This window comes from Denticeps clupeoides, chromosome 12 (genome assembly GCF_900700375.1).
Source record: "Denticeps clupeoides chromosome 12, fDenClu1.1, whole genome shotgun sequence".
Classification (NCBI taxonomy): Eukaryota; Metazoa; Chordata; class Actinopteri; order Clupeiformes; family Denticipitidae; genus Denticeps; species Denticeps clupeoides.
In genome coordinates this window covers 21,203,210-21,225,088 of record NC_041718.1, presented here as the reverse complement: position 1 = coordinate 21,225,088, position 21,879 = coordinate 21,203,210, and the positions used below count along the sequence as shown (strand labels likewise).

At 50.1% G+C, this 21,879-nt stretch overlaps 2 protein-coding genes across 3 annotated transcripts in view; one reads left to right on the top strand and one right to left on the bottom strand.

The window, feature by feature from the left end:
• Positions 1 to 377: 377 nt before the first annotated feature.
• LOC114801360 (THUMP domain-containing protein 3-like) lies at positions 378 to 9,145 on the bottom strand. Of its 2 annotated transcripts, XM_028999538.1 has the most exons (10): positions 9,061 to 9,145; positions 8,612 to 8,850; positions 3,896 to 3,973; positions 3,424 to 3,819; positions 2,543 to 2,673; positions 2,395 to 2,464; positions 2,185 to 2,300; positions 1,926 to 2,033; positions 1,719 to 1,842; positions 378 to 1,167 (listed from the first exon to the last, which is right to left on the bottom strand). In XM_028999538.1, exons 2-10 carry the CDS (start codon positions 8,831 to 8,833, stop codon positions 997 to 999), a joined length of 1,416 nt encoding a protein of 471 aa, XP_028855371.1. In that variant the 5' UTR covers positions 8,834 to 8,850; positions 9,061 to 9,145; the 3' UTR covers positions 378 to 996. The 2 variants fall into 2 exon arrangements, with proteins under 2 accessions (XP_028855371.1, XP_028855370.1); XM_028999537.1 differs by lacking the exon at positions 378 to 1,167 and having other exon boundaries at positions 1,179 to 1,842.
• A 7,486-nt stretch (positions 9,146 to 16,631) lies between these two features.
• Positions 16,632 to 21,879, top strand: part of srgap3 (SLIT-ROBO Rho GTPase activating protein 3) — a 43,387-nt gene continuing 38,139 nt past the window's right edge. Inside the window, 1 exon segment of the mRNA XM_028997709.1 lies at positions 16,632 to 16,936. Coding sequence (XP_028853542.1) covers positions 16,870 to 16,936 — 67 coding nt within the window. The 5' untranslated portion in view covers positions 16,632 to 16,869.

Below are 21,879 nucleotides of genomic sequence, written 5' to 3'. Positions count from 1 at the left end.
ACAGTGTGGAGCTCTGATCAATTTCTTCTTCTATTATTATAGATGTAGAATACATATAAATCATACATATAAATAAATACACATGTAAATCACCACACCGCTCATTAATTAAGGTCACCAGACGCGACACGTGCCACCAGTCACAGGGACCGGTTTTACTCTACAGCTGTTGCGACACTCAAAACATCTTTAACTTTATGGCCATTGTGACAATTACAATGAAATTAGGTGCCGTCCCCGAGGGGACATGCAACACTGTGTAAAAAAATAATAATCCAGCTCAAGAAGACATACAGAAATATATTACAAAAGAGTTAGAGTTTAAAAAAAAAAAAAAAAAGGTTTTTAATGTATGATTAATATTGACTGGGCTTCAGTGGCATTTGATTTATTTATTAGGATGTTTTATGGTGCGGTTGTTGAACGTGCAGTGTTGATTTATTATAATTACTACGAGGAGCAGCAGGAATAGTACATTATTCTGTAGTCATTACAGGTGGAGGAAGGAGCGGTGTCGTTTCAGGGCGTCTCCCGGCCGGGGTCACCGCTGCAGCCGAGCCTGAAATCCAACCCGTGAAGGAACAATGCGCTTTATTGAAAAGATCGGCGGCGATGACGACTCGACAGTCCACCGATGGCAGCTGCGGCGGACATCCTGCTGCGTGCCTGCCAAGAAACGTCTTTCGCGCCGACGACAGAGATGAGCTCAAACGATTCACGGAAAACCCCCCCAAAAAATCCAGTCATTTCCCGGCAGCCCACCCCGCCCGTCCAGGCCAGGGACGCCAGGGACGCCAGGGACGCCGATATCAAGCGTTTAATGGCCCACCGACCTCAGGCTGGAGTCGCTCAACAGGTCCGGCGAGCGGTGAAGTAAAGTAAAAGTGGCGTTACGGAGAATAAATACCATTTGTTGCGCCGTACACAGTTTAGACAAGTCCATATAAACCAGCAGACCCGCTCAGATCTTACGGGGTGACTAACAGCTCTAAACATCTACAGAAGCTCCTCTTCTTCTCCCTCTCCTCGGCCCTCGGCTCCGTCTTCCGCCGCGGCGCCGTGGACCCACCCGGTGCGTTTCAGGACGTAGACGGCGGCGTGCAGGCCGCCCACGTTCACCCACACGGTGTGGGACCGTCTCCACAGCCCCCCCATCCTGGACAAGGCCTGCAGGGGACAGGAGCAGAGCTGGAGTGACAGACATCTCAATAACTAGACTTACATTTACAGCATTTACCAGACGCCCTTATCCAGAGCGACTTACAACAGTAGTTACAGGGACAGTCCCCCTGGAGACACTCAGGGTTAAGTGTCCTGCTCAGGGACACAGTGGTAGTAAGTGGGATTTGAACCTGGATCTTCTGGTTCGTAGGCGAGTGTGTTACCCGCTAGGCTACTACCACCCATTAAACCAACCAACATCGGCCAAGTTCCCGCCGCGCTCTCCACCACAGGAGGCTCGAAGCAGGGACACGGCTCCACGTCACCGAACTTTCGGAAAAGCTGCGAATCGGACATTTTTAGACGATCCGGCTGTTCCGTGCGTCTCTGGCCACGCCCCCGTCCCTCGGTTTACTCCTGGCTCGGCTCCACCGGCCTCTTCCTGCCTGCCCACACAAACAAAGCCTCGGCAGCCCGGCTCCGCGGGGAACGTGGCCCACAAGCCTACCAGACCAAGAGAAGACGGGCGGTTCGGGGACGAGGACGTGCACCGTTACCTTGGCGAAACATTTCTTGTCCTGCGTCAACAGAACGGCTTTGCCCGTGGCGGGCCGGCACACGCGGGCCATCTCCCTCAGACACGAGGGGTACAGGTCCCAGTTCTTCTTCCTGGAGCCCATCCTGAGAGACGCAGGAAACAGATCAGCCGCAGGACCCCCCCCGTCCCCCGTCCCCGCGGCGGAACCGGAGCGCGGGAACCGCACCTCTTTCCGAACGGCATGTCCGTTACGATGATGTCCACCGAGCTGGCCCTCAGCGGCAGGCGGCACAGGTCCCATCGGGCGGTGTCCATACGGAGCCCTGGGGCAGAGCTGACCAGCACGACACTCACAACGCCGCTTACGGTAATAATTACGTATCCGTTTATGTGGAAAATTTCGCTTTTACGATATTTTTTAAAAAATGGAAGAAATGACGTCCTCGCAGCACAGAAAATAGGAATAATTTATCCTGGACTCTCACCTGCCTCCTTCTTGCCTCCTCTTCAGGATGTGGTTGGTGTTGTTGACGGTGCGATTTACCGCCATGTCGTTATTGTCCCCCGCGATGAAAAACGACTGCTGCCATTCAATCGCTCCCTAAACGGGTTACGGCAAAAAAAACGAATTACCGGGGACGGGCTTACGAGCAAAAAAAAACGTGAACATGAAGCGCTCCGGCTCGGGAGGTGACCTCCACTGGGATGGCGCCGGTGCCACACATCGGGTCCACGATGACGTCGGAGATCTGAGGTCTGCAGAGCCTGCGCACAGGATAGACCAAGTCCGTTTAAATGCGCCGTAAGGACAGCGGGGGGGGGACACGCGTCCACCGGGCGGACCTGAGCATGCCGTAGGCCAGCGTGGAGCGCAGAGTGGTGGGACCGAAGTGGGTGATGTTTCTCCTGTGTAGGCTCTCCTCAGTCAGGGCGATGCCCACCACCAGCTCCTGGTTGTGGATGTTCAGCAGGACCTGGGGGTGGGACGTTTTCACATGCATGACGAGGGAAGAAAACGCATAATAAGGCGTAAAGACAGAAATCCCTGAATAATAAGCGTGTGAATAAAGGTATTTTGTTGTTTGGAATTTTTTTTGCATATCTGGATCATATCGCACAGCGAGCAGGAAGGGAAGTAAAATGTGCCGTTTGATCTCCAGTAATGACAGAAGCTCGCATGCGTCCGTTTCTTGAGCCATACGCCACGCGTACAACCGAATTAAATTGTGACAAAACCGAATTAAGAATGAATGTTTGAATTTTACGTGTGATTTCATGGGCTGATCTAAAACCAGACAGCGCCAACTAGTGGTGCTTCCTTAAAAGCGCATTTGGAGCTTGTAACCTTACATAAGTGGAGTGAAGTGTCTGGTGACCTCACATGTGATGCACAGCACACGGTGCACACAGTGAAATTTGTCCTCTGTATTTAACCATCACCCTGAGCGAGCAGTGGGCGGCCATGACAGGCACCCGGGGAGCCGAGTGTGGGGACGATGGTTTCACTCAGTGGCACCTCGGCGGATCGGGATTCGAACCGGCAACCTTCTGAATACGGGGCCGTTTCCTTAAGCGCTAGGCCACCGCTGTCCCAACGTTATAGTGACACCGTTTCAAACCGAAAAGACACTTGAAGTATATTCTGGAAAAAGAGTCATCAATTGCGGGATTATTTGCCACCTTGCAAATGTTCATTTGTGCCCAACAATAACCTGCACATTTACCTCAATATCAAACTTGGTCATGTCCGCCTTCCACTGGAAGAACTCCTGAACGGCTCCCCCGAAGTCCCTGGCTGCGTCGTTGGACGTGAAGCTGTGTTTGTCCCCAGCTCTGTTGCAGGTCACTCGGAATTTCAGGGGTTTGTCGGCAGCGTCCCGCTCGGCCGGAGCGCATCCGCCTCCGTCTTCGTCCCTTCCTTCCTCGTCCTCCGGCCGAGGGGAGTCTGCCTCCGTGTCCCCCTCTTTTGAGACGTCACCTTTGGGTGTGAGCACCGAGCTGTTTCCGCCCCTTCGCCGCCCCCGTTTCTTCTTCAGGGCGTTGTTCATCTTCCAGACTTCCAGAGCAATGGTCCACGGCAGCTGAGAAGCCAGCTTCTGTAAATCTAACAGCGTTTCCTCCTGATGATGAAAGAGAACAATGAGCCACAGGACACAAGGACAATAGAGCGTCCATAAAGGGACATGCCGTGCCCACCTTTGACTCTTTGAACTGGTAGTTGTTGTACTCCGCCACCACCACGAAGAGGTTGTCCACTGAGCGCAGACGATGCACCTGGAACGGGGTGAAGCACAGTCACTTCCTGTCCCACAGAACTAGAACGAGTTCCATCAGACCATCAGACATGACACCATCGCGGAGTGAAGGAATCGCCGCAACACACTGCTGGGCGGGGCATCAGTGATTCATACTAATACGACCGCGACGGAACGGAAACGCAGCGGTTCTAGAACTAAAAACCCTTACCATGAAATGCCGTCGCCAGCACCGTCCACCAAACACAATGTTCGGTGCAGACAGGAAGTCGTGTCGCGTTTTTGCAGAATGAATAAAATGAACCCGCCGGTTCTTCAGAGTCTCGCGTCACGAAACTAAAAAAAATACTTTTGTGCTCATCTTAACGTCCAATTAAAGAGCGACTGCAACGCTTCACACGTTTGGAAGCCATGACGGTCGGTGGAGATCATGTTTTAGGGGAGGGGGCGGAACATGCATGAGGAACGGGAGGTAACCTTTCCCCTTATGACGTCATAAGGGGACAAATTCCAGATCCGACTGTCTGAGCTGCCGCTCTTCGGACGGGCAAAGCAGAACGACCATTTCTAGCCACTGCAGGACCATAGACATCCTAGATGAACTCGTATTCATGTTAAATCCCCTCACAAAGTCATATTTTCATGTCAGGGGACCATTAAAGAGCAGAAAGGACAGATACTCCAATCAAAAGATTCTTCAAGGTTAGGAAATCTCTAGAAATCAAATTGTAGACTGATCATTTAGCTTATCTGCATGACTACAGGTGTCTGTCTGGGCTTGTTATTAGTTTCATTATGGAGCGTCCCTATGATGCAACATGCAGGCGTTTCACCGCTGAGCCAGTTTTAATAAAGCAGCTGGTTCCTTGTGTTTGTTATGGACGTCTCCGGATTCCGAATGAAGAGGCGAAATGAGTCGCCCTGGCGACGCACCTGGACACGCTTATCTCCACCACAACACACGATACCACGGGAGACGTGCACCGGGGGCGTTTTTCCTGAATGACGTTTTATATTTTGTTTTGGTGATTAAGGAAAAAAAAAAAAAAAGAATTTTCCCGAAGAGGTGAAATCACTGCAAGTTTCCATGACGGTTCTCACGTCGGCGCTTGCGAGTTGGAAACAGGACGTCTAGAACCTGCCGCCTGGCCCGCGGTGGAACGTGCGGGAGGCACGTTCGGCCAATCTGACGCGGCAATCAGCAAAATGGCTCCCATACAAATGACACCAAACTAACCAGGACATCTACACTCGGCACGAATCAATGTCCAGGGGTGAAACATTTGTAATGATCACATTACTGAATTAAATAAGGGAAGGTTGGGCTAAAAGGATGTTTTTGTTATTTTTTGTAAATAGCAAAATACCGGCCCTAATTTTTGCAGTGTTCATAAAGAGTTAAATTGCAAAATGGAAAAAAAATTGGTTAAAAAAAAAAAAAACGTCCGTTAAAAAGTCTTTTTTTGAAATGCTAACAATATTTGCGCAGCTTGATGTGAGCCCATTGAGACATACTGCATGAGATTTTGGGCTATATAAGAAACACACGTCGTTGTTATTGATGTAATTCATGTGCCCTGCAAAGAAAATGTGGAATCAAATAAACAATATTAGCAAAAAGATGAAAACGGAGCGACATGGTTTTGTGTTACGTGCCGTAAGAGCGACAAAAGCAAAAACTTGGAACCGGCAACTTCAACTTTTTCCAAATAAAGGAAACAGCCGCACGCGATAGTTCAACACATGGATGCAAGCGTTAAAAGGAAGTGCGAATGACAATGACACGATAACCTATGCGGTCTGTATACCAAACTGCACCTGCTGCACACCTGTTACCAGTTTAGGATGAAGTACGACTGGCAAAAAAAATTAATAAAATCATCCATTCTCAGATATGAATCGATGCTATTTACATTTGCAGCATTTACCAGATGCCCTTAGTAGTTACAGGGACAGTCCCACCTGGAGACAGGTTAAGTGTCCTGCTCAGGGACACGATTGGTAGTAAGTGGGGTTTGAACCTGGGTCTTCTGGTTCACAGGCGAGTGTGTTACCCACTAGGCTACTACCGCTTTCTATACTACCTAGTTAGTATAGTATACTACCTAGTTACCCGCTAGGCTACTACCACCCTATACTAAAATTTTGTGAAGCTCTTGATAGCAACTACATTTACATTTACGGCATTTATCAGACGCCCTTACCCAGAGCGACTTACAACCAGTAGTTACAGGGACAGTCCCCCCTGGAGCAATTTAGGGTTAAGTGTCTTGCTCAGGGACACAATGGTAGTAAGTGGGATTTGAACCTGGGTGTTCTGGTTCATAGGCGAGTGTGTTACCCACTAGGCTACTACCACCACTGGCACTTGCATTGCTATTTAAATAACAACTACAGCTTCAGGGATCTTCAAGTGGACCAGTAGCATCATTGTGGACACGTAATCTAGACCATGACACTGGACTACATCCTGGACTTCTCCAACCCTACAACTGTAGGACTTATTATTATATCATCCCCAACCCTGCACCGACACCATTTGCAGGCTCCCTCTACCCTGGAAGGGGGTCCCTCTCTATATCACTCCTTCCCAACGTTTCTTCAGACTTCTCTCTCCTAGAGGTTTTTTGTGTGGAGATTTTCCTTGTGTGCAGAAGGGTCAAGTGTGGGGGGGCTGTCAACTGTAGGGCCTGTCAAAGCCCATTGAGACATACTGTATGTGATTTTGGGCTATATAAGAAATAAATGTTGCTGTAGTTTGAAGCTTTAGTACCGTGACAAGACTTGAGTAAAGGAACCTTTAAAAATGCCAGTGCTGTGGGCGATCTGGGTCTGTCCCACGATCTGAATCTAAATGGCGGTCCTGTGCTCTACCAGCTGAGCCACGGGCCTGCATCGGCAACGTTCTGCCTCGCTTGTAATAATTAACGTGTGACGCACTCAGCCCAGAATACCAGGGGCTGCATTAAAACACGTCATTACGCACGAACACACACTGCAGTAGCGCTCATCCTCTCGTATTCGCAATATCGCATTTCACTGATGCGTCTGAAGCTGCAGAATCCCCATGCATCACGTCGGTCGAAGGCGGCCGGTTCGGGTTCAACTGATGCATTTCTGCGGCACGGCTGCAACACGCCGCGCATTTTATTTGTCTATAATGGGCTGAGTGTTGGCCTAGTGGTTAAGGAAACACCCCAGTAATCAGAAGGTTGCCGGTTCGAATCCCGATCCGCCAAGGTACCACTGAGGTGCCACTGAGCAAAGCACCGTCCCCACACACTGCTCCCCGGGCGCCTGTCATGGCTGCCCACTGCTCACTCAGGCTGATGGTTAAATACAGAGGACAAATTTCACTGTGTGCACTCACTTCACTTCACTTCACTCATCCGTCCGTTATCTTTCGTCTGGTAGTAGCCTAGTGGGTAACACACTCGCCTATGAACCAGAAGACCCAGGTTCAAATCCCACTTACTACCATCGTGTCCCTGAGCAAGACTCTTAACCCTGAGTGTCTCCAGGGGGGGACTGTCCCTGTAACTACTGATTGTAAGTCGCTCTGGATAAGGGCGTCTGGTAAATGCTGTAAATGTAAATGTCTGAGGACTAACGGCAGTGAACAGCGCCCCCTGGCGGCCGACAGCATTCCACTCATATAAAACCGTATTCTGTATTATACTACTGTATATTACTTTCCGACCCGGGTCGAACCCAGACGCCTGCGGTGACGCCTACAGGACAGAAGCATTTAGCGCCAGCACGAACCGACCTCAGTAAAGCGAGCAGAGAAAACACGTAAATCTCCACTTCCACAAAGTCACGCACAGTAGAGGCCAACAGTCTGGACACCTTCTCATTCAACATGTTTTCTTTATCTTCATGACCATTTACGTTGGTAGATTCTCACTGAAGGCATCAAAACTATGAATGAACACATGTGGAGTTCTGTACTTAACAAAAAGTGGAGACCTGACCTCCACAGTCACCGGACCTGAACCCAATCCAGATGGTTTGGGGTGAGCTGGACCAACAAGTGCTAAACACCTCTGGTGTTGAACTCCTTCAAGACTGTTGGAGAAGCATTTCAGGTGACGACCTCTTGAAGCTCATCGAGAGAATGCCAAGAGTGTGTAAAGCAGGAATCAGAGCAAAGAAACTAGAATATTAAACATGTTTTCACTTATTTCACCTTTTTTGTTAAGTACAGAACTCCACATGTGTTCATTCATAGTTTTGATGCCTTCAGTGAGAATCAACCAACGTAAATGGTCATGAAGATAAAGAAAACACCTTGAATGAGAAGGTGTCCAGACTTTTGGCCTCTACTGTGTCTGTCAACTTACAGACTTTTTACATACACACTGGCCTGTGGACCAGAAGACCCCACTTACTACCATCGTGTCCCTGAGCAGGACACTTAACCCTGAGTGTCTCCAGGGGGGGACTGTCCCTGTCACTACTGATTCTAAGACGCTCTGGATAAGGGCGTCTGGCAAATGCTGTTAAATGTAAATGAAGAAGCGCAGCGAGTGGAAGAGCGGCTGAATTATTCTGCATTTTCGTGCCCGGTCACGGTGGAGGGGGTGTGTTTGCGGTTCTCCATCAGCAGGAGGAGGAGGAACCAGGACGGAGTGTCCGGTGAGGCCCGCAAACTGACCAGTGGCAGTTTATCGGCGCCGATCCGGAAATATATTCTGCCGCGGTCTTTGCCGATTCTGGCTTCCGCTCCAATCTTCTCGCCGACCTCCTCAGCGGCGGTGGGCTCAAAGCCAGTCGGCACGGTGGCCCCGATGGTGACGCCGGCCCCCGGGTCCGGGCCGCTTCCTCCACGCTCCTCCGTGGACATGTGGACCTCGGAACCTTCTAGCACCGCGGCCATGGCCTCATCCGGGATATCTGGGGGAGAAGGCAGGAGAATTCCCAGGTGCTAAACTGTCCAACTCAAAACGCCCCAAACTGATACGGACTCTGTTCAAACTTGTCGGCTAAAAACGACACACACCGTCACAGAAGCCCACAAGGAGAAGGAGATGAGGGGGCTTCCGTCGTGAACATTTACAACAGTTCAATACAAGCGCAGCGCGGAGTAATAAAACAGAAACTCACCCGCGTACGTTGCAAACGTTTCGATTTTTTTTTTTTTTTTTTTTTTTTTTTTTTGAAGTACCAACACGCCACCTGGGACGAGGACGTCTGTCCACGCAGGACACCAGACGGCTGCTGCGTGTCGCGGACCGGGAGGAAGTGTTTCCGGGTCACGGCCCGCTCGCCTTCGCCGCTGGGTGGCGCTGCAGAGTCGCAATAAAAAAAAAAATAAAAATAAAACGAGCAACTCACGTAAAATTCGTATGAGTGCGTGTCGCTGTTTTACCCATGAATGTGCATATATAAATTGCTTTTTTTACGTTATACGAGGTTAAAAATCTATATATTTTTTTTATGTGCCACGAAGGTCTACTTCATTGCAAGTGTTTATTTGCTCAGCGGCTTGTGGAGAATTCGGAGGGAATTCCGACTGCTTCAAAGGCCTTCAGAAGTTTTTCTTGTTTTCTCGCCTCCTCTCCTCCCTGCCTGGCACGACAGCAGTAAAAAGGGTTCATCCGGAAGCCCCCCGGAACCACGCTCTTTGTACCGTGGGGGCTTCTGCGGGACCGTGGCGCATTTTTATAAATCACAACGTGGAGGGAGGAGGGAATCCGCTTCAGTTCCATGACTGAGCTTCTGGGGTCCAGATGGGGCTGCTTGTGGCTCCCCGCTGCAGCAGGGCCCAGGCCTCGGGCCGGAAGCGGAGACGTGGATGCGGGCGTGTCACAGGCGGGGCCAGTCGCTCTCTGCTTAATGCCTTCCCTTATGTTTGTAATTAAGGGAAGTGGAGGACGCTTGCCCGCTGGCATGGTTGCCTGGAGCCGCGCATTTCTGAGCAGTCGCACCAGCCAATCAGACAAACAAACAGCGACCTAGAAACGCTCCTGTGTTACTGCAGTCGTGCAGGGGGGTATTTTTATACTGCTTCTCTTCTTAATGTACATCCACTGAATCATATCTGCAAGCGGAGATGATTCTTACTATCAGAGTAAGCGTGCATTTACAGCATTTCGAACCTGGGTCTACAGCAGGTTCGAACCTGGGTCTTCTGGCTCATAGGCGAGTGTGTTACCCGCTAGGCTAGTACCACCCCATTGTGAAACACTGCAGCACAGCACACGGTGACACAGTGAAACGTGTCCTCTGTATTTAACCATCACCCTTGGTGAGGGGTGGGCACCATGACATTAAGGGGACCTCGAGATTCGAACCCGCAACCTTCTGATTATGGGGTCGCTTCATTAACCGCTAGGCCACTGCTGCCCCTTAACAAGAAATGTCCCATTGACCCGTTGGACCAAGAATAAACACTTTCTCAACTTTGGTCTAACGAGTCAATGGGACATTTCCTGTTAAAAAGAACATTTTCGTAACATAACGTAAAGTAAAATATATCACACATATGCTAATATGACCCTGATCTTAAACGACAAGGTACCATCGTAAATGTGTCACTGCCGCAATATCGCTGGAGAAGCTGCACCAGAAAAGGTGATAGGTCTCCATGGCACGATCATTGGAATACCAGATGGGTCCCACAATGGAACAAAGGAAAATGGGAGATTTTTTTTGGTACACTGGCCACGTCTCGGAAGATCATCACCGCTCTACATGGCACTGTCTAACAACGAGTCCAGAAACGGCTCTGGGCCGCTGCAGAGCTGGAGTGCTTCACCCCGAGGGAGGCCTTCAGGTCTTCTGCTCACCCGCCCCACTAGAACAGCATTTCAGACTGGAGCAGCATTTCAGCCTTAACTGGGAAAGCAGAATGGAGCCTCATATCCATTCATGCATATTCATGCACGGCTGAGGTACAGATGTCGGCCATAAAAAGAGACGAAGGCCGCGCCTACGCTCTGCTTCAGGAAATATTACGGATTTCTGAATGCCGACAAGATGCAGACAATCGTCAGCTCTTGGTTGGTGGACCCCAATGTTTATGACATTTTTCAATTGTGGGTTCCAAATGAGTGGAGGATCAGGCTCTTCCAGACATGATGCATTTTGCACAATAAATGTAAAAATTTGTAGCAACGGGCTCCTTGATGGGGAGCTTAGAGACATTTGACGCAGCTCAGACAAGCCTTTCATTAGCTAGTACCTTTAGAACCAGGTACCAGCATGAGAGGTCAAAAAAAAAAAAGGGCCACTGTGGAGGTATTAACCCATGATCATCACACACCCCTACCTGCTCGAGTTACTCCCCACTAAATCCCCCAACACTCACCCTAACGGTGGGTAAACCTTGCCTCACTAACCCCAGAGGCGGCCCTTATGCAAATCAGGCCAGCCCTATTGGCTGCCAATGCTACAATATGAATGAACCGGTATCACCAGCTCTATGTATCTAATACTGTGTTAAAATTTTTACGGCATTTACCAGACGCCCTTAACCAGAGCGACTTACAGTCAGTAGTTACAGGGACAGTCCCCCCCTGGAGACACTCAGGGTTAAGTGTCCTGCTCAGGGACACGATGGTAGTAAGTGGGGTTTGAACCTCGGTCTTCTGGTTCAAATCCCAAACACACAAGGACTCCCACGGTCCTCTCCTGAACTGCGTTGCAAAAGTCAAGGGTCAGTTTGGATGTTCTCACTCTCACACTTTGAACCCCTCGATACGTGTTTTCGATTTTTTATCCCCACTGGCATTGGTGTGTAGTAGACTGGTGGGTACAAAGTCCCACGTTCAAACCCCACTCACGTCCGCGTACTTCCAGGGGGACTGTCCCTGCCCGATAAATGCCATAAGTCTGCGGAAATGGGGACAGCGGTTGGGTAATTAGAACGATGTTAGAATAAGACGCATCCACACCAGCTGAGTCTGCCAAGATTTCCCGGTTGTAGGGGGCGATGTAAAGGAATGCATATTTAGTGTACTTGGCTCTCCGGCCATTCAGAGTCCGTGCGGCGTGACAAAGCCTCCTGACTGGCCCTTTTCAGCGACGGTCCCCGCAGCGTCTCCCACTCCGGCCTCGCAGAATGAATGCTGCGGGACGCGCACAATGGGGCTTTGTGCAGCAAAAACAGTGAAGTCATAGTTTCCCAGGACCCCCCCCCCCCGAGATGCTTAGCAATGAGAGAGCGAGAGGAGGAGGATGTGGAGGAGGGGGAGCTCGCTGTCTCTCCGTCCCAGACAAAAGGAGCCAAGGACACATGCGTGCCCCGCCATCTGTGGCCGCACGGGGGTCCCGGCCCCCCGGAGCGGTGGCGCAGCCGCCAGCCATCGCAGGTGAATTACAGGTGTCCCGCCTCCTTTAGTCGTTTAAAAGTCCCGAGGTAAGGACTTCTCCGGGAAGGGCCTTCTCCTCGTGAAAAAGGAGGTGAAAGGGCCAGAAAATGCCGGGGTGCGGGGCGAATAAACGAAACCGATGCATTTTTCATGCTGAGGGGGTGTTGCAGAAGGCTGCGGAGAGGGAGCCAAGGACGGGGGCGGAGCCTTTCGGTGTAACTGCAGGGGGTCTTTAGTGACCCCTGCCAAACTTTCTCCACCAATTGGTTTCCTCAGCCAGAAGATAGAGCAGCAGGCTGGAAGAAGGTGCATTAATCTGCTGCTGGATTCATATTTATTGCGTTCTGCACCGATCATGCATTTCAGTGTACAGCATTTAAACAGCATTCGAGACACATTATCCTCATTCTGGCGTGTAATTATAACATATCCCAGCCAGCCATCTGAAATCCAGAATGTCAGAGCTCCCAAAATACACGCAGATCACAGGGGATGCCAGAGGAACCCCACAATTTCCAGGGCCACGTTGGGCCCGCTGAGCTCCTCCCACCCACAGATAAGGTCAGCACCGGGCTCTGGACGTCCTGCAGCAATGACTCCGATGTCAAAGATTCTTTCTGAGAATGCAGTGTGTTTATTCAGAAGGTTGCCGAATCCCGATCCGCCAAGGTGCTACTGCGCCCCTGGGCGCCTGTCATGGCTGCCCACTGCTCACTCAGGGTGATGGTTAAATGCAGAGGACAAATTTCACTGTGTGCACCATGTGCTGTGCTGCAGTGTCTCACAATGACAGTCACTTCACTTTCATCTAATTTTTTTTGGCTTTTATATCAGTCTTGTTGGTCTCCTAATTCTTTCTTGGTGCAAAATTTCAGCCACTTTGATCCAGTCCCACAATGAGATTTACCAGGACGCACCGTTTCACTGTCTGTAGCTTTAAATGCTAATGAGTAGGAGAGAGGCGGGACGAGGAGGAGAGCGGCCTATAGAAGTTGAGGGACATTCGTGGAAATGAAGTCATCAACACCGTCCACCAACCACAATGTTTGGCGCAAACAGGAAGTCGTATTACCGTTTTTTCATAAATAAATAGAATTAAAACGCTGGTTCTTCAGTCTCATGTGACGAAACTAAAAAAATACGTTTGTGCTAATTTTTACGTCCAATAACAGAGCAACTGCAATGCTTAGCACATTTGGAAGCCATGACGGTCGGTGGAGATGATGTTTTAGGGGCGGGGCGGGAAATTCTCTGGGTGTAAAAAGCATGAGAAACGGGAGGTAACCTTTCCCCTTATGATGTCATAAGGGGACAAATTCCAGCTGAGCTGCCGCTCTCTGAACGGTGGAGCAGAACGACCAAAACACTCTTTACACCGACCCCCATTTCTAGCCACTGCAGGACCATAGACAGGCTGAAGGAACTCGTATTAATGTTCAATCATCTCACAAAGTCACATTTTCATGTCAGGGGACCTTTATAAAATGCGCACAGTTGACCATTTTTCCTGCAGTGGTGATCAGACTGAGTCTGTCTCTACCTTGTGATAAACTATAATGGGGCTTGACTAATATTAGACAGTCAGGCGAGTCAAGATTTCCGTAGTAAATGCAGAGCAAACGTGATAATGATCTGGCCTCATACCCTTCGGAAAATGCCGGAGGAACGCTGCGGCCCTCCACCTTCTATTTTACCGATGTAGGTCCACCTCTTACTCTAATTACTGGCAGTACTTTACTCGCACAATCTATCTCTTCCCGGCATTGAACCGCCACATCTTTTCTGCTGTGTGTGTTTATTGGTGAACATTACAGAAGAAAGATTACGGCAGAAGGATGCTGGAACAGCTAAATACATCCAGAACTGGGCGTGGTCCAGGGAAAACATTTACATCATTACATTTTACATTTACAGCATTTATCAGACGCCCTTATCCAGAGCGACTTACAATCAGTAGTTACAGGGACAGTCCCCTCCTGGAGACACTCAGGGTTAAGTGTCTTGCTCAGGGACACAATGGTAGTAAGTGGGATTCGAACCCGGGTCTTCTGGTTCATAGGCGAGTGTGTTACCCCCAGTTTTGCTACTCAGAAATGAAAATATATTTAGCATGTCACGCAATCACAATATATAATAAGCATTTATCACGCTCTGGCTGTGTGCAGATTCTTAAAAATATTTTTTGGTAATATTAATCTTCATACATGCTTTGCAAGAAAATTCTCACAATTTCTCCACAAGACAAAACAGGAGAACTGTTTTTGTGTTTTCTGTATGTGTAGTGTGTGTATGTGTGTGTTATAGTGTGTGTGTGTGTTATAGCGTGTGTGTTATAGTGTGTGTGTGAGTGTGTTATAGTGTGTGTGTGTTATGGTGTGTGTGTGAGTGTGTTATAGTTTGTGTGTGTTATGGTGTGTGTTATAATGTGTGTGTTGTTGTGTCTGTGTGTGTGTTATAGAAGAAGACCTAATTGGTTGATGGATGGGTGGGGAGGTTCTACAGTGTGTTATAGTGTGTTTGTGTGTGTATGTGTGATAAAGTGAAGTGATTGTCACTTGTGATACACAGCAGCGCAGCATACGGTGCACACAGTGAAATTTGTCCTCTGCATTTAACCCACCACCCTTAGTGAGCAGTTGGCAGCCATGACAGGTGCCCGGGGAGCAGTGTGTGGGGACGGTGCTTTGCTCAGTGGCACCTCAGTGGCACCTTGGCAGATCGGGATTCGAACCGGCAACCTTCTGACTTCCTTAACCACTAGGCCACCATTGCTAGGCCACTGTGTGTGTGTTATAGTGTGTGTGTGAGAGTGTGTTATAGAAGAAGACCTGATTGGTTGGAGGATGGATGGGGATGTTCTACAGTGTGTTATAGTGTGTGTGTGTGGGTGTGTGTGTTATAGAAGAAGACCTGATTGGTTGAAGGATGGCTGGGGAGGTGTGTTATATTGTGTGTTATTGTGTGTGTGTGTGTGTGTGTGTGTGTGTGTTATAATGTGTGTGTGTGGGTGAGTGTGTGTTATAATGTGTGTGTGGGTGAGTGTGTTATAGAAGAAGACCTGATTGGTTGAAGGATGGGTGGGGAGGTTCTACAGTGTGTTATAGTGTTTGTGTGTGTGTTATTGTGTGTGTGCATGTGTGTGTTATAGAAGAAGACCTGATTGGTTGAAGGATGGGTGGGGAGGTTCTACAGTGTGTTATAGTGTGTGTTATTGTGTGTGTGTGTGTGTGTGCGTGTGTGTGTTATAGTGTGTGTGTGTGGGTGAGTGTGTTATAGAAGAAGACCTGATTGGTTGAAGGATGGGTGGGGAGGTTCTACAGTGTGTTACAGTGTGTGTGTGTGTGTGTGTGTGTTATAGTGTGTGTGCATGTGTGTGTTATAGAAGAAGACCTGATTGGTTGAAGGATGGGTGGGGAGGTTCTACAGTGTGTTACAGTGTGTGTGTGTGTGTTATAGTGTGTGTGCATGTGTGTGTTATAGAAGAAGACCTGATTGGTTGAAGGATGGGTGGGGAGGTTCTACAGTGTGTTATAGTGTGTGTGTGTGTGTGTGTGTGTGTGTGTGGGTGAGTGTGTTATAGATGAAGACCTGATTGGTTGAAGGATGGGTGGGGAGGTTCTACAGTGTGTTATAGTGTGTGTTATTGTGGTGTGTGTGTGCGTGTGGTGTGTTATAGTGTGTGTGTGTGGGTGAGTGTGTTATAGAAGAAGACCTGATTGGTTGAAGGATGGGTGGGGAGGTTCTACAGTGTGTTACAGTGTGTGTGTGTGTGTGTGTGTGTGTTATAGTGTGTGTGTGTGGGTGAGTGTGTTATAGAAGAAGACCTGATTGGTTGAAGGATGGGTGGGGAGGTTCTACAGTGTGTTACAGTGTGTGTGTGTGTGTGTGTGTGTGTGTGTGTGTGTTAAAGTGTGAGTGTGTGGGTGAGTGTGTTATAGAAGAAGACCTGATTGGTTGAAGGATGGGTGGGGAGGTTCTACAGTGTGTTTTAGTGTGTGTTATTGTGTGTGTGTGTGTGCGTGTGTGTTATATAGTGTGTCTGTGTGGGTGAGTGTGTTATAGAAGAAGACCTGATTGGTTGAAGGATGGGTGGGGAGGTTCTACAGTGTGTTACAGTGTGTGTGTGTGTGTGTGTGTTATAGTGTGTGTGTGTGGGTGAGTGTGTTATAGAAGAAGACCTGATTGGTTGAAGGATGGGTGGGGAGGTTCTACAGTGTGTTATAGTGTGTGTGTGTGTGTGTGTGTGTGTGTGTGTGTGTGTGTGTGTGTGTTATAGTGTGTGTGTGGGGGTGAGTGTGTTATAGAAGAACACCTGATTGGTTGAAGGATGGGTGGGGAGGTTCTACAGTGGGAGGAGTCTCGTCTGACTCTCGGCTCGGCTCGATTCATCTCGCTGTGCTGCAGGAAGGTCGGTGTTGCGCGCAGAACCCTGAAGAACCCGGAGCAGACGCAGCAGAACCCGGAATGGACGCCTTGTGGTTCTGAGCTGCCTGCGCTCCTGCTGCATGGAACGAGTCTCCGGTTCGGCCCGAGCTCGCAGGTGAAGTCGCCCGTTCAAGACCACAAGACGCACAGCGAGAAGAAACGAGAAGAAGGAACCATGTCATCTCAAGCTCGATTCAAGAAGGACAAGGAGATCATCGGGGAGTACGAGACGCAGGTGAAAGGTACGAGAACCGCCGCGGGGCTTTCTGGGTACAAGCGTCGGTCGGATGGGCGCGACTCGGAACCTTTGTTTACACGTGACGCGCCGAGAACCGGGTCCGAGAAGGTCCACGTCGAGGAGAACCCGACGACCCTGCTCCGTTCCAGCCGCAAATCAAACGCTCCGCATGCAACGCTTATGCACAACGTGGCTGCATATTCTGTAAAAAAAAAAAAAAAAAAAAAATTGGCCTGATGTCCAAAGTAAGGACAGGCTGTCCTCGGCGAGCCGTGCACGATTGTCCACTTTCCTGCAAAACAGAAGCGTCCGTCCAGCCGGTGTAAAGAACGTGGGACCCACAATTTAATAAATAAATTCAAAAATTTTATATATATAAATATAAATTGCAACATTGTAACAACATTAATGGAGCTAAGTTCATGCAGTGCTGGTCTGGGTTCGTGCACCGTATACATCCTCACACCGTAAATCATCCAGACTGAGCCCAACCCTCGTAAATCCGGATTGGCACACTTGCCAATATGGTTATTTAGCGCAGCCCAGCGAGGATATTAGCAGAAGTCTCCATCCCTGCTGCCAAGTGTGTCAATCAGATGTCCCCGCCGCGACGTGGCCTTGTCGTGAGGACTTCTTTAGGAGCGCCGTGAATCATGCGGGTCGTCGGGGTGAATTATGGAGCGATGGAGATTGGGAACGGGGCCCCGTAAACATGCACCTGCTCAGGGCCCGGCGGTCCGGCCCCCCTTTGTTGTCTTGGGCGTGATTTACTGCGAGTGCATCCTCGTGCACGGCCCATAAAACCGCGACGCTCGTAATGGCCCGTCTTTATTTTAATAACGTCTCTGTCACCGCCGCCGAGCCACGTATTACACACGGCGACGACCCGAGCAGGACGCAGAGGGACGGCCGTCTTCTGCTGGGCGACGTGTGACAAGCCCCACCTTACAGAAGATGACATGCTATTCACGTTCATAAAAGGAAGATCAATTTAGGCTGCAGCTGCAGCAGCAGCACGGAAGCATGAAAGACGAAGCTCGCCAAGAGCTGCTTTTATAAAGTGTTCATTTATGAAAAAGATCTCCATGGATAGAATATTGGATGGAGACGAAGGGCCTTCCACCTGAAGACGCATCACGGCGAATCTCGTAGACGCTGCATTCGTTCCAACCTCAAGGCAGCAGAAGTGATCAACGTTCCTCCCGGCACGATGATCACCGGCTTCATAAATCCATACAAGGACCCGAAGCGAGACGTGCTGCGTCGCCACCGCTCGCACGCGCTCGGATTACTTCGTGTTTGATGCGCAGCATCCTCAGAACATCTCCAGCTCTGTGGTCCACAGTGGGATCAGCCCACCGTGACCCAGGCCCAGATTTTCTGATGTTGGGTTCTGTTTTGCGTTCATTTATTAACCAGAAAAAAACGTCCAACGCTTTGAGGAGACCCAGATAAAGGAGATTGATTGGCCGTTGGAGGTGCTTAACGTCTTGTTCCCCGATCGTATCTCTGGCTTTCAGAGATGTCATCACTCTGCAGCCGAACGTTCTAAAGGGGCCGCTGCCCTTAATCCAGGATGCAACTAGGCCCGCCACCCGGCCTCCTGCCGGTCCAGTGCTGCGTGCATGATGGTTTACCTGCCAGAATACCCGTCCTGGCCATACGTCACCGTGCAGGAACGAGAGCGACGTACCGGCGCGGCTGGGCCGCGGCCAAGGGCTCCGTGATTCACGACCTGCACGCGCTCCGCAGCGAGCGAGCGGCCGGTGCTGCAGTGCAGTCCTTCACGAGGCCCGAAGTACCCGAATTCAGCCCGTTCACAACCGGAGCGTCATCTCAGCTCGGGTGAAAACTGAGGCAGCAAAGGCGTGAGATCTTTGCTGTTAAGATGCGTATCTTGGTTTCCTTTTTTTTTCTAAGCCTCCAAAGTCCTACAAGGTTGTTATTATCGTCTGAAGTCTTTAATTTAACGACCCGTTCTGTTGAGATGTTCAACAAGGAACCCGTGTCACCTTCATCCAAGCTGTTCAGCTGCCAGGGAGCGCGATTTGCATTTAAATAGAGAAGCTCCATGCTGCCAGGGCTTTAGGAGAACTTGGTCCTCCATCCCCCACACGGCCTGACCACTGGAGACCCGGCAGCTGGTCAGCAGACAGAATTAATGGATCTCCTTGAGTGGACGTCTACTGAGCTACTTAGGCTTGTCCACACAAGAATGCTTTTCTCTAAAATGAGTTATAACCCCCGTCACACCTGTAGGTGGCGCTGTAACTCCCCGCTGTCCTTGTTGGTGGAAGTAGCGGTGTACGGTGGTAGTAGCCTAGCGGGTAACACACTCGCTTATGAACCAGAAGACCCAGGTTCAAACCCCACTTACTACCATTGTGTCCCTGAGCAGGACACTTAACCCTGAGTGTCTCCAGGGGGGGACTGTCCCTGTAACTAAAATGTTGTTAGGAGAGAACGTCCAGAACTCTGTTATAATCCCCCTCCACACCTGTAGGTGGCGCTGTAACTCCCCGCTCTCCTTGTTTGGAGAAGTGAAGTGATTGTCAATTGTGATACACAGCAGCACAGCACACGGTGCACACAGTGAAATTTTTCTTCTGCATTTAACCAATCACCCTGAGTGAGCAGTGGACAGCCATGACTGTGCTCTGCTCAGTGGCACCTTGGCGGATCGGGATTCGAACCGGCAACCTTCTGGTTACGGGGCCGCTTCCTTAACCGCTAGGCCACCACTGCCCCAGAGAACGTCCAGAACTCTGTTATAATCCCCCTCCACACCTGTAGATTGGCGCTGTAACTCCCCACTCTGCTTGTTTAGTTTTCCCAAAAAATAGAAACGCTTCGCCGTCCACACGATACGCAGAAAGGAGAAATTCTCTCTGGAAGCCATTTTAAAAAAAGGACCGTTCCGGGTTCCCTGAAACGGCGTCTCCGTGTGGACGTAAGGCCGGATGGAGAAAAACCGGGTTCCTGGTGGACGCATCGCGGTGGATTTCAGCTCTAACAGGGAACCGTGGATCCGCTGGATTTCAGTGGTCGGTCGTACGTACCGGATCCCGCGGCTCGGGACAGAGCAGGTTCCCTGCCCTGGCCTCGCCGGGCCCTCGCACGTCCACTTCATCCCCGGCCCCTTTATGAGGGTCGTGAAGCTTTAACGAGGAGCCCCGTAAAAACGCCGGCGCGGAAAACGGCGCCCCGCCGACTTGCACTAAATCAGCGCTCGACTCCGGAAGATTATTTAACCGGAAAGCGCTCTCGGGCCTCTTCCTGTCCGCCTGCTTACCGCCATCTGTCGTGGAAGCGCGGCGCTCTCCTCCCGGTCCATGTTCCGTATCGCAGGGAAGCGGAATATTTTATTCATCGCAGTCAATATAAAAGATTTAGCGATTCGGGTTCTTATTAGAACCACACGGGCAGCGCCGCGGCTCCATTTTATACGCCGGTCGGGCGGCGGCCACATCGCGGCGGGCCGCATGCTGTTCTCGACCGGCCCGGGGGACTCGTCCTCTGCATTTAACCATCACCCTGAGTGAGCAGTGGGCACCATGACAGGCGCCCGGGGAGCAGTGTGTGGGGACGGTGCTTTGCTCAGTGGCACCTTGGCGGGTCGGGATTCGAACCAGCAACCTTCTGATTACGGGGCCGCTTCCTTAACCGCTCGGCCCCAATGTCTCCATGGTGTCTTAAAGACACCTTGAGAGGATGTAGAATGAAATTGACTGCGAACAGAATAGAATCTAGTTACAGCCACGCCCTCTGTGTCCTTCTACGTCAGCTGTCCATCATGGCATAACCTGTGAAAACTGTGATGCAGGTACAGATGTGTACACGTGAGGCAGCGCTAGTGAATCGTGAACAGCCGGAACGTAGAGACGTCGTTAATTAACGGCCAATTACCAGCCTGCTTATTATGGAATACTGGAGCACTGCGGGTCGGCGCGAGATGAAAATACCAATTAGCTGTCGTGAGAGAAGAGGCGGCGCATGACAGTGCAGGGTGGTGGTGGCCTAGTGGGTAACACACTCGCCCATGAACCAGAAGTCCCAGGATCAAACCCCACTTACTACCATCGTGTCCCTGAGAAAGACACTTAACCCTGAGTGTCTCCAGGGGGGGACTGTCCCTGGGACTACTGACTGTAAGGCGCTCTGGATAAGGGCGTCTGGTAAACGGCGTGAATGTAAACGATGTCTAGAGCCGGGGTCAAACAGCCGTTTGAGTATAAAAAGAAGTACGTAGTTTGCTGCTCGTCAAATTTTACTCGTGCAAAGAGATTATTTCTGAAAAAATATATGGCAAGTGCGGCTGGTTTGGGGAGGTGAGCGCTGCCAGAATGCCGATTTCTTTACGCCGTTTTGTTACCGGCGTGAATATGACGTGACGAATGTGTCAACTAATCAACTTAAAATCAGCATATGCAAATCATTAAACACCAAATATTACTAAATATTACCCAAGAGGCATCAGATTTTGACACGCGACTCTAATTTAAAGACCTGATTAACAGCTCCGGTGGGCGTGGCCAGACGGGGTGGCCAATCAGATTTGAAGGGGGGGGACTTAATCGACCTGACATCGATGGACGGCGATCTGTGATGCAACAAAAGCCGACACACCTCGCATTTTAACGTTACAAGAAAACACTATAATCTTCAACATTTCAACTACAATTGAAATAAAACAAACGACAGATGAAAATTTAATACACTTTTCCAAAGAGCCGCAGTCTAGAACTTCAGAGCCAGAACACTGGTTCCAAAACGGGCCGGGCCTGTAGAAAGGGTCCGGTTCTGGCCTCCTGCTCGGCAGGGACTGAGGGGAATTTCTTCTGAATAATTGATGCCGCTATAAAGGATTAATTTTCCTTAACAAGTGGAGAGAGAGAGAGAGAGACGCTGCTTTGTTCTCGGCCGCGCCCGCTCAGGACGGCGGAGCGC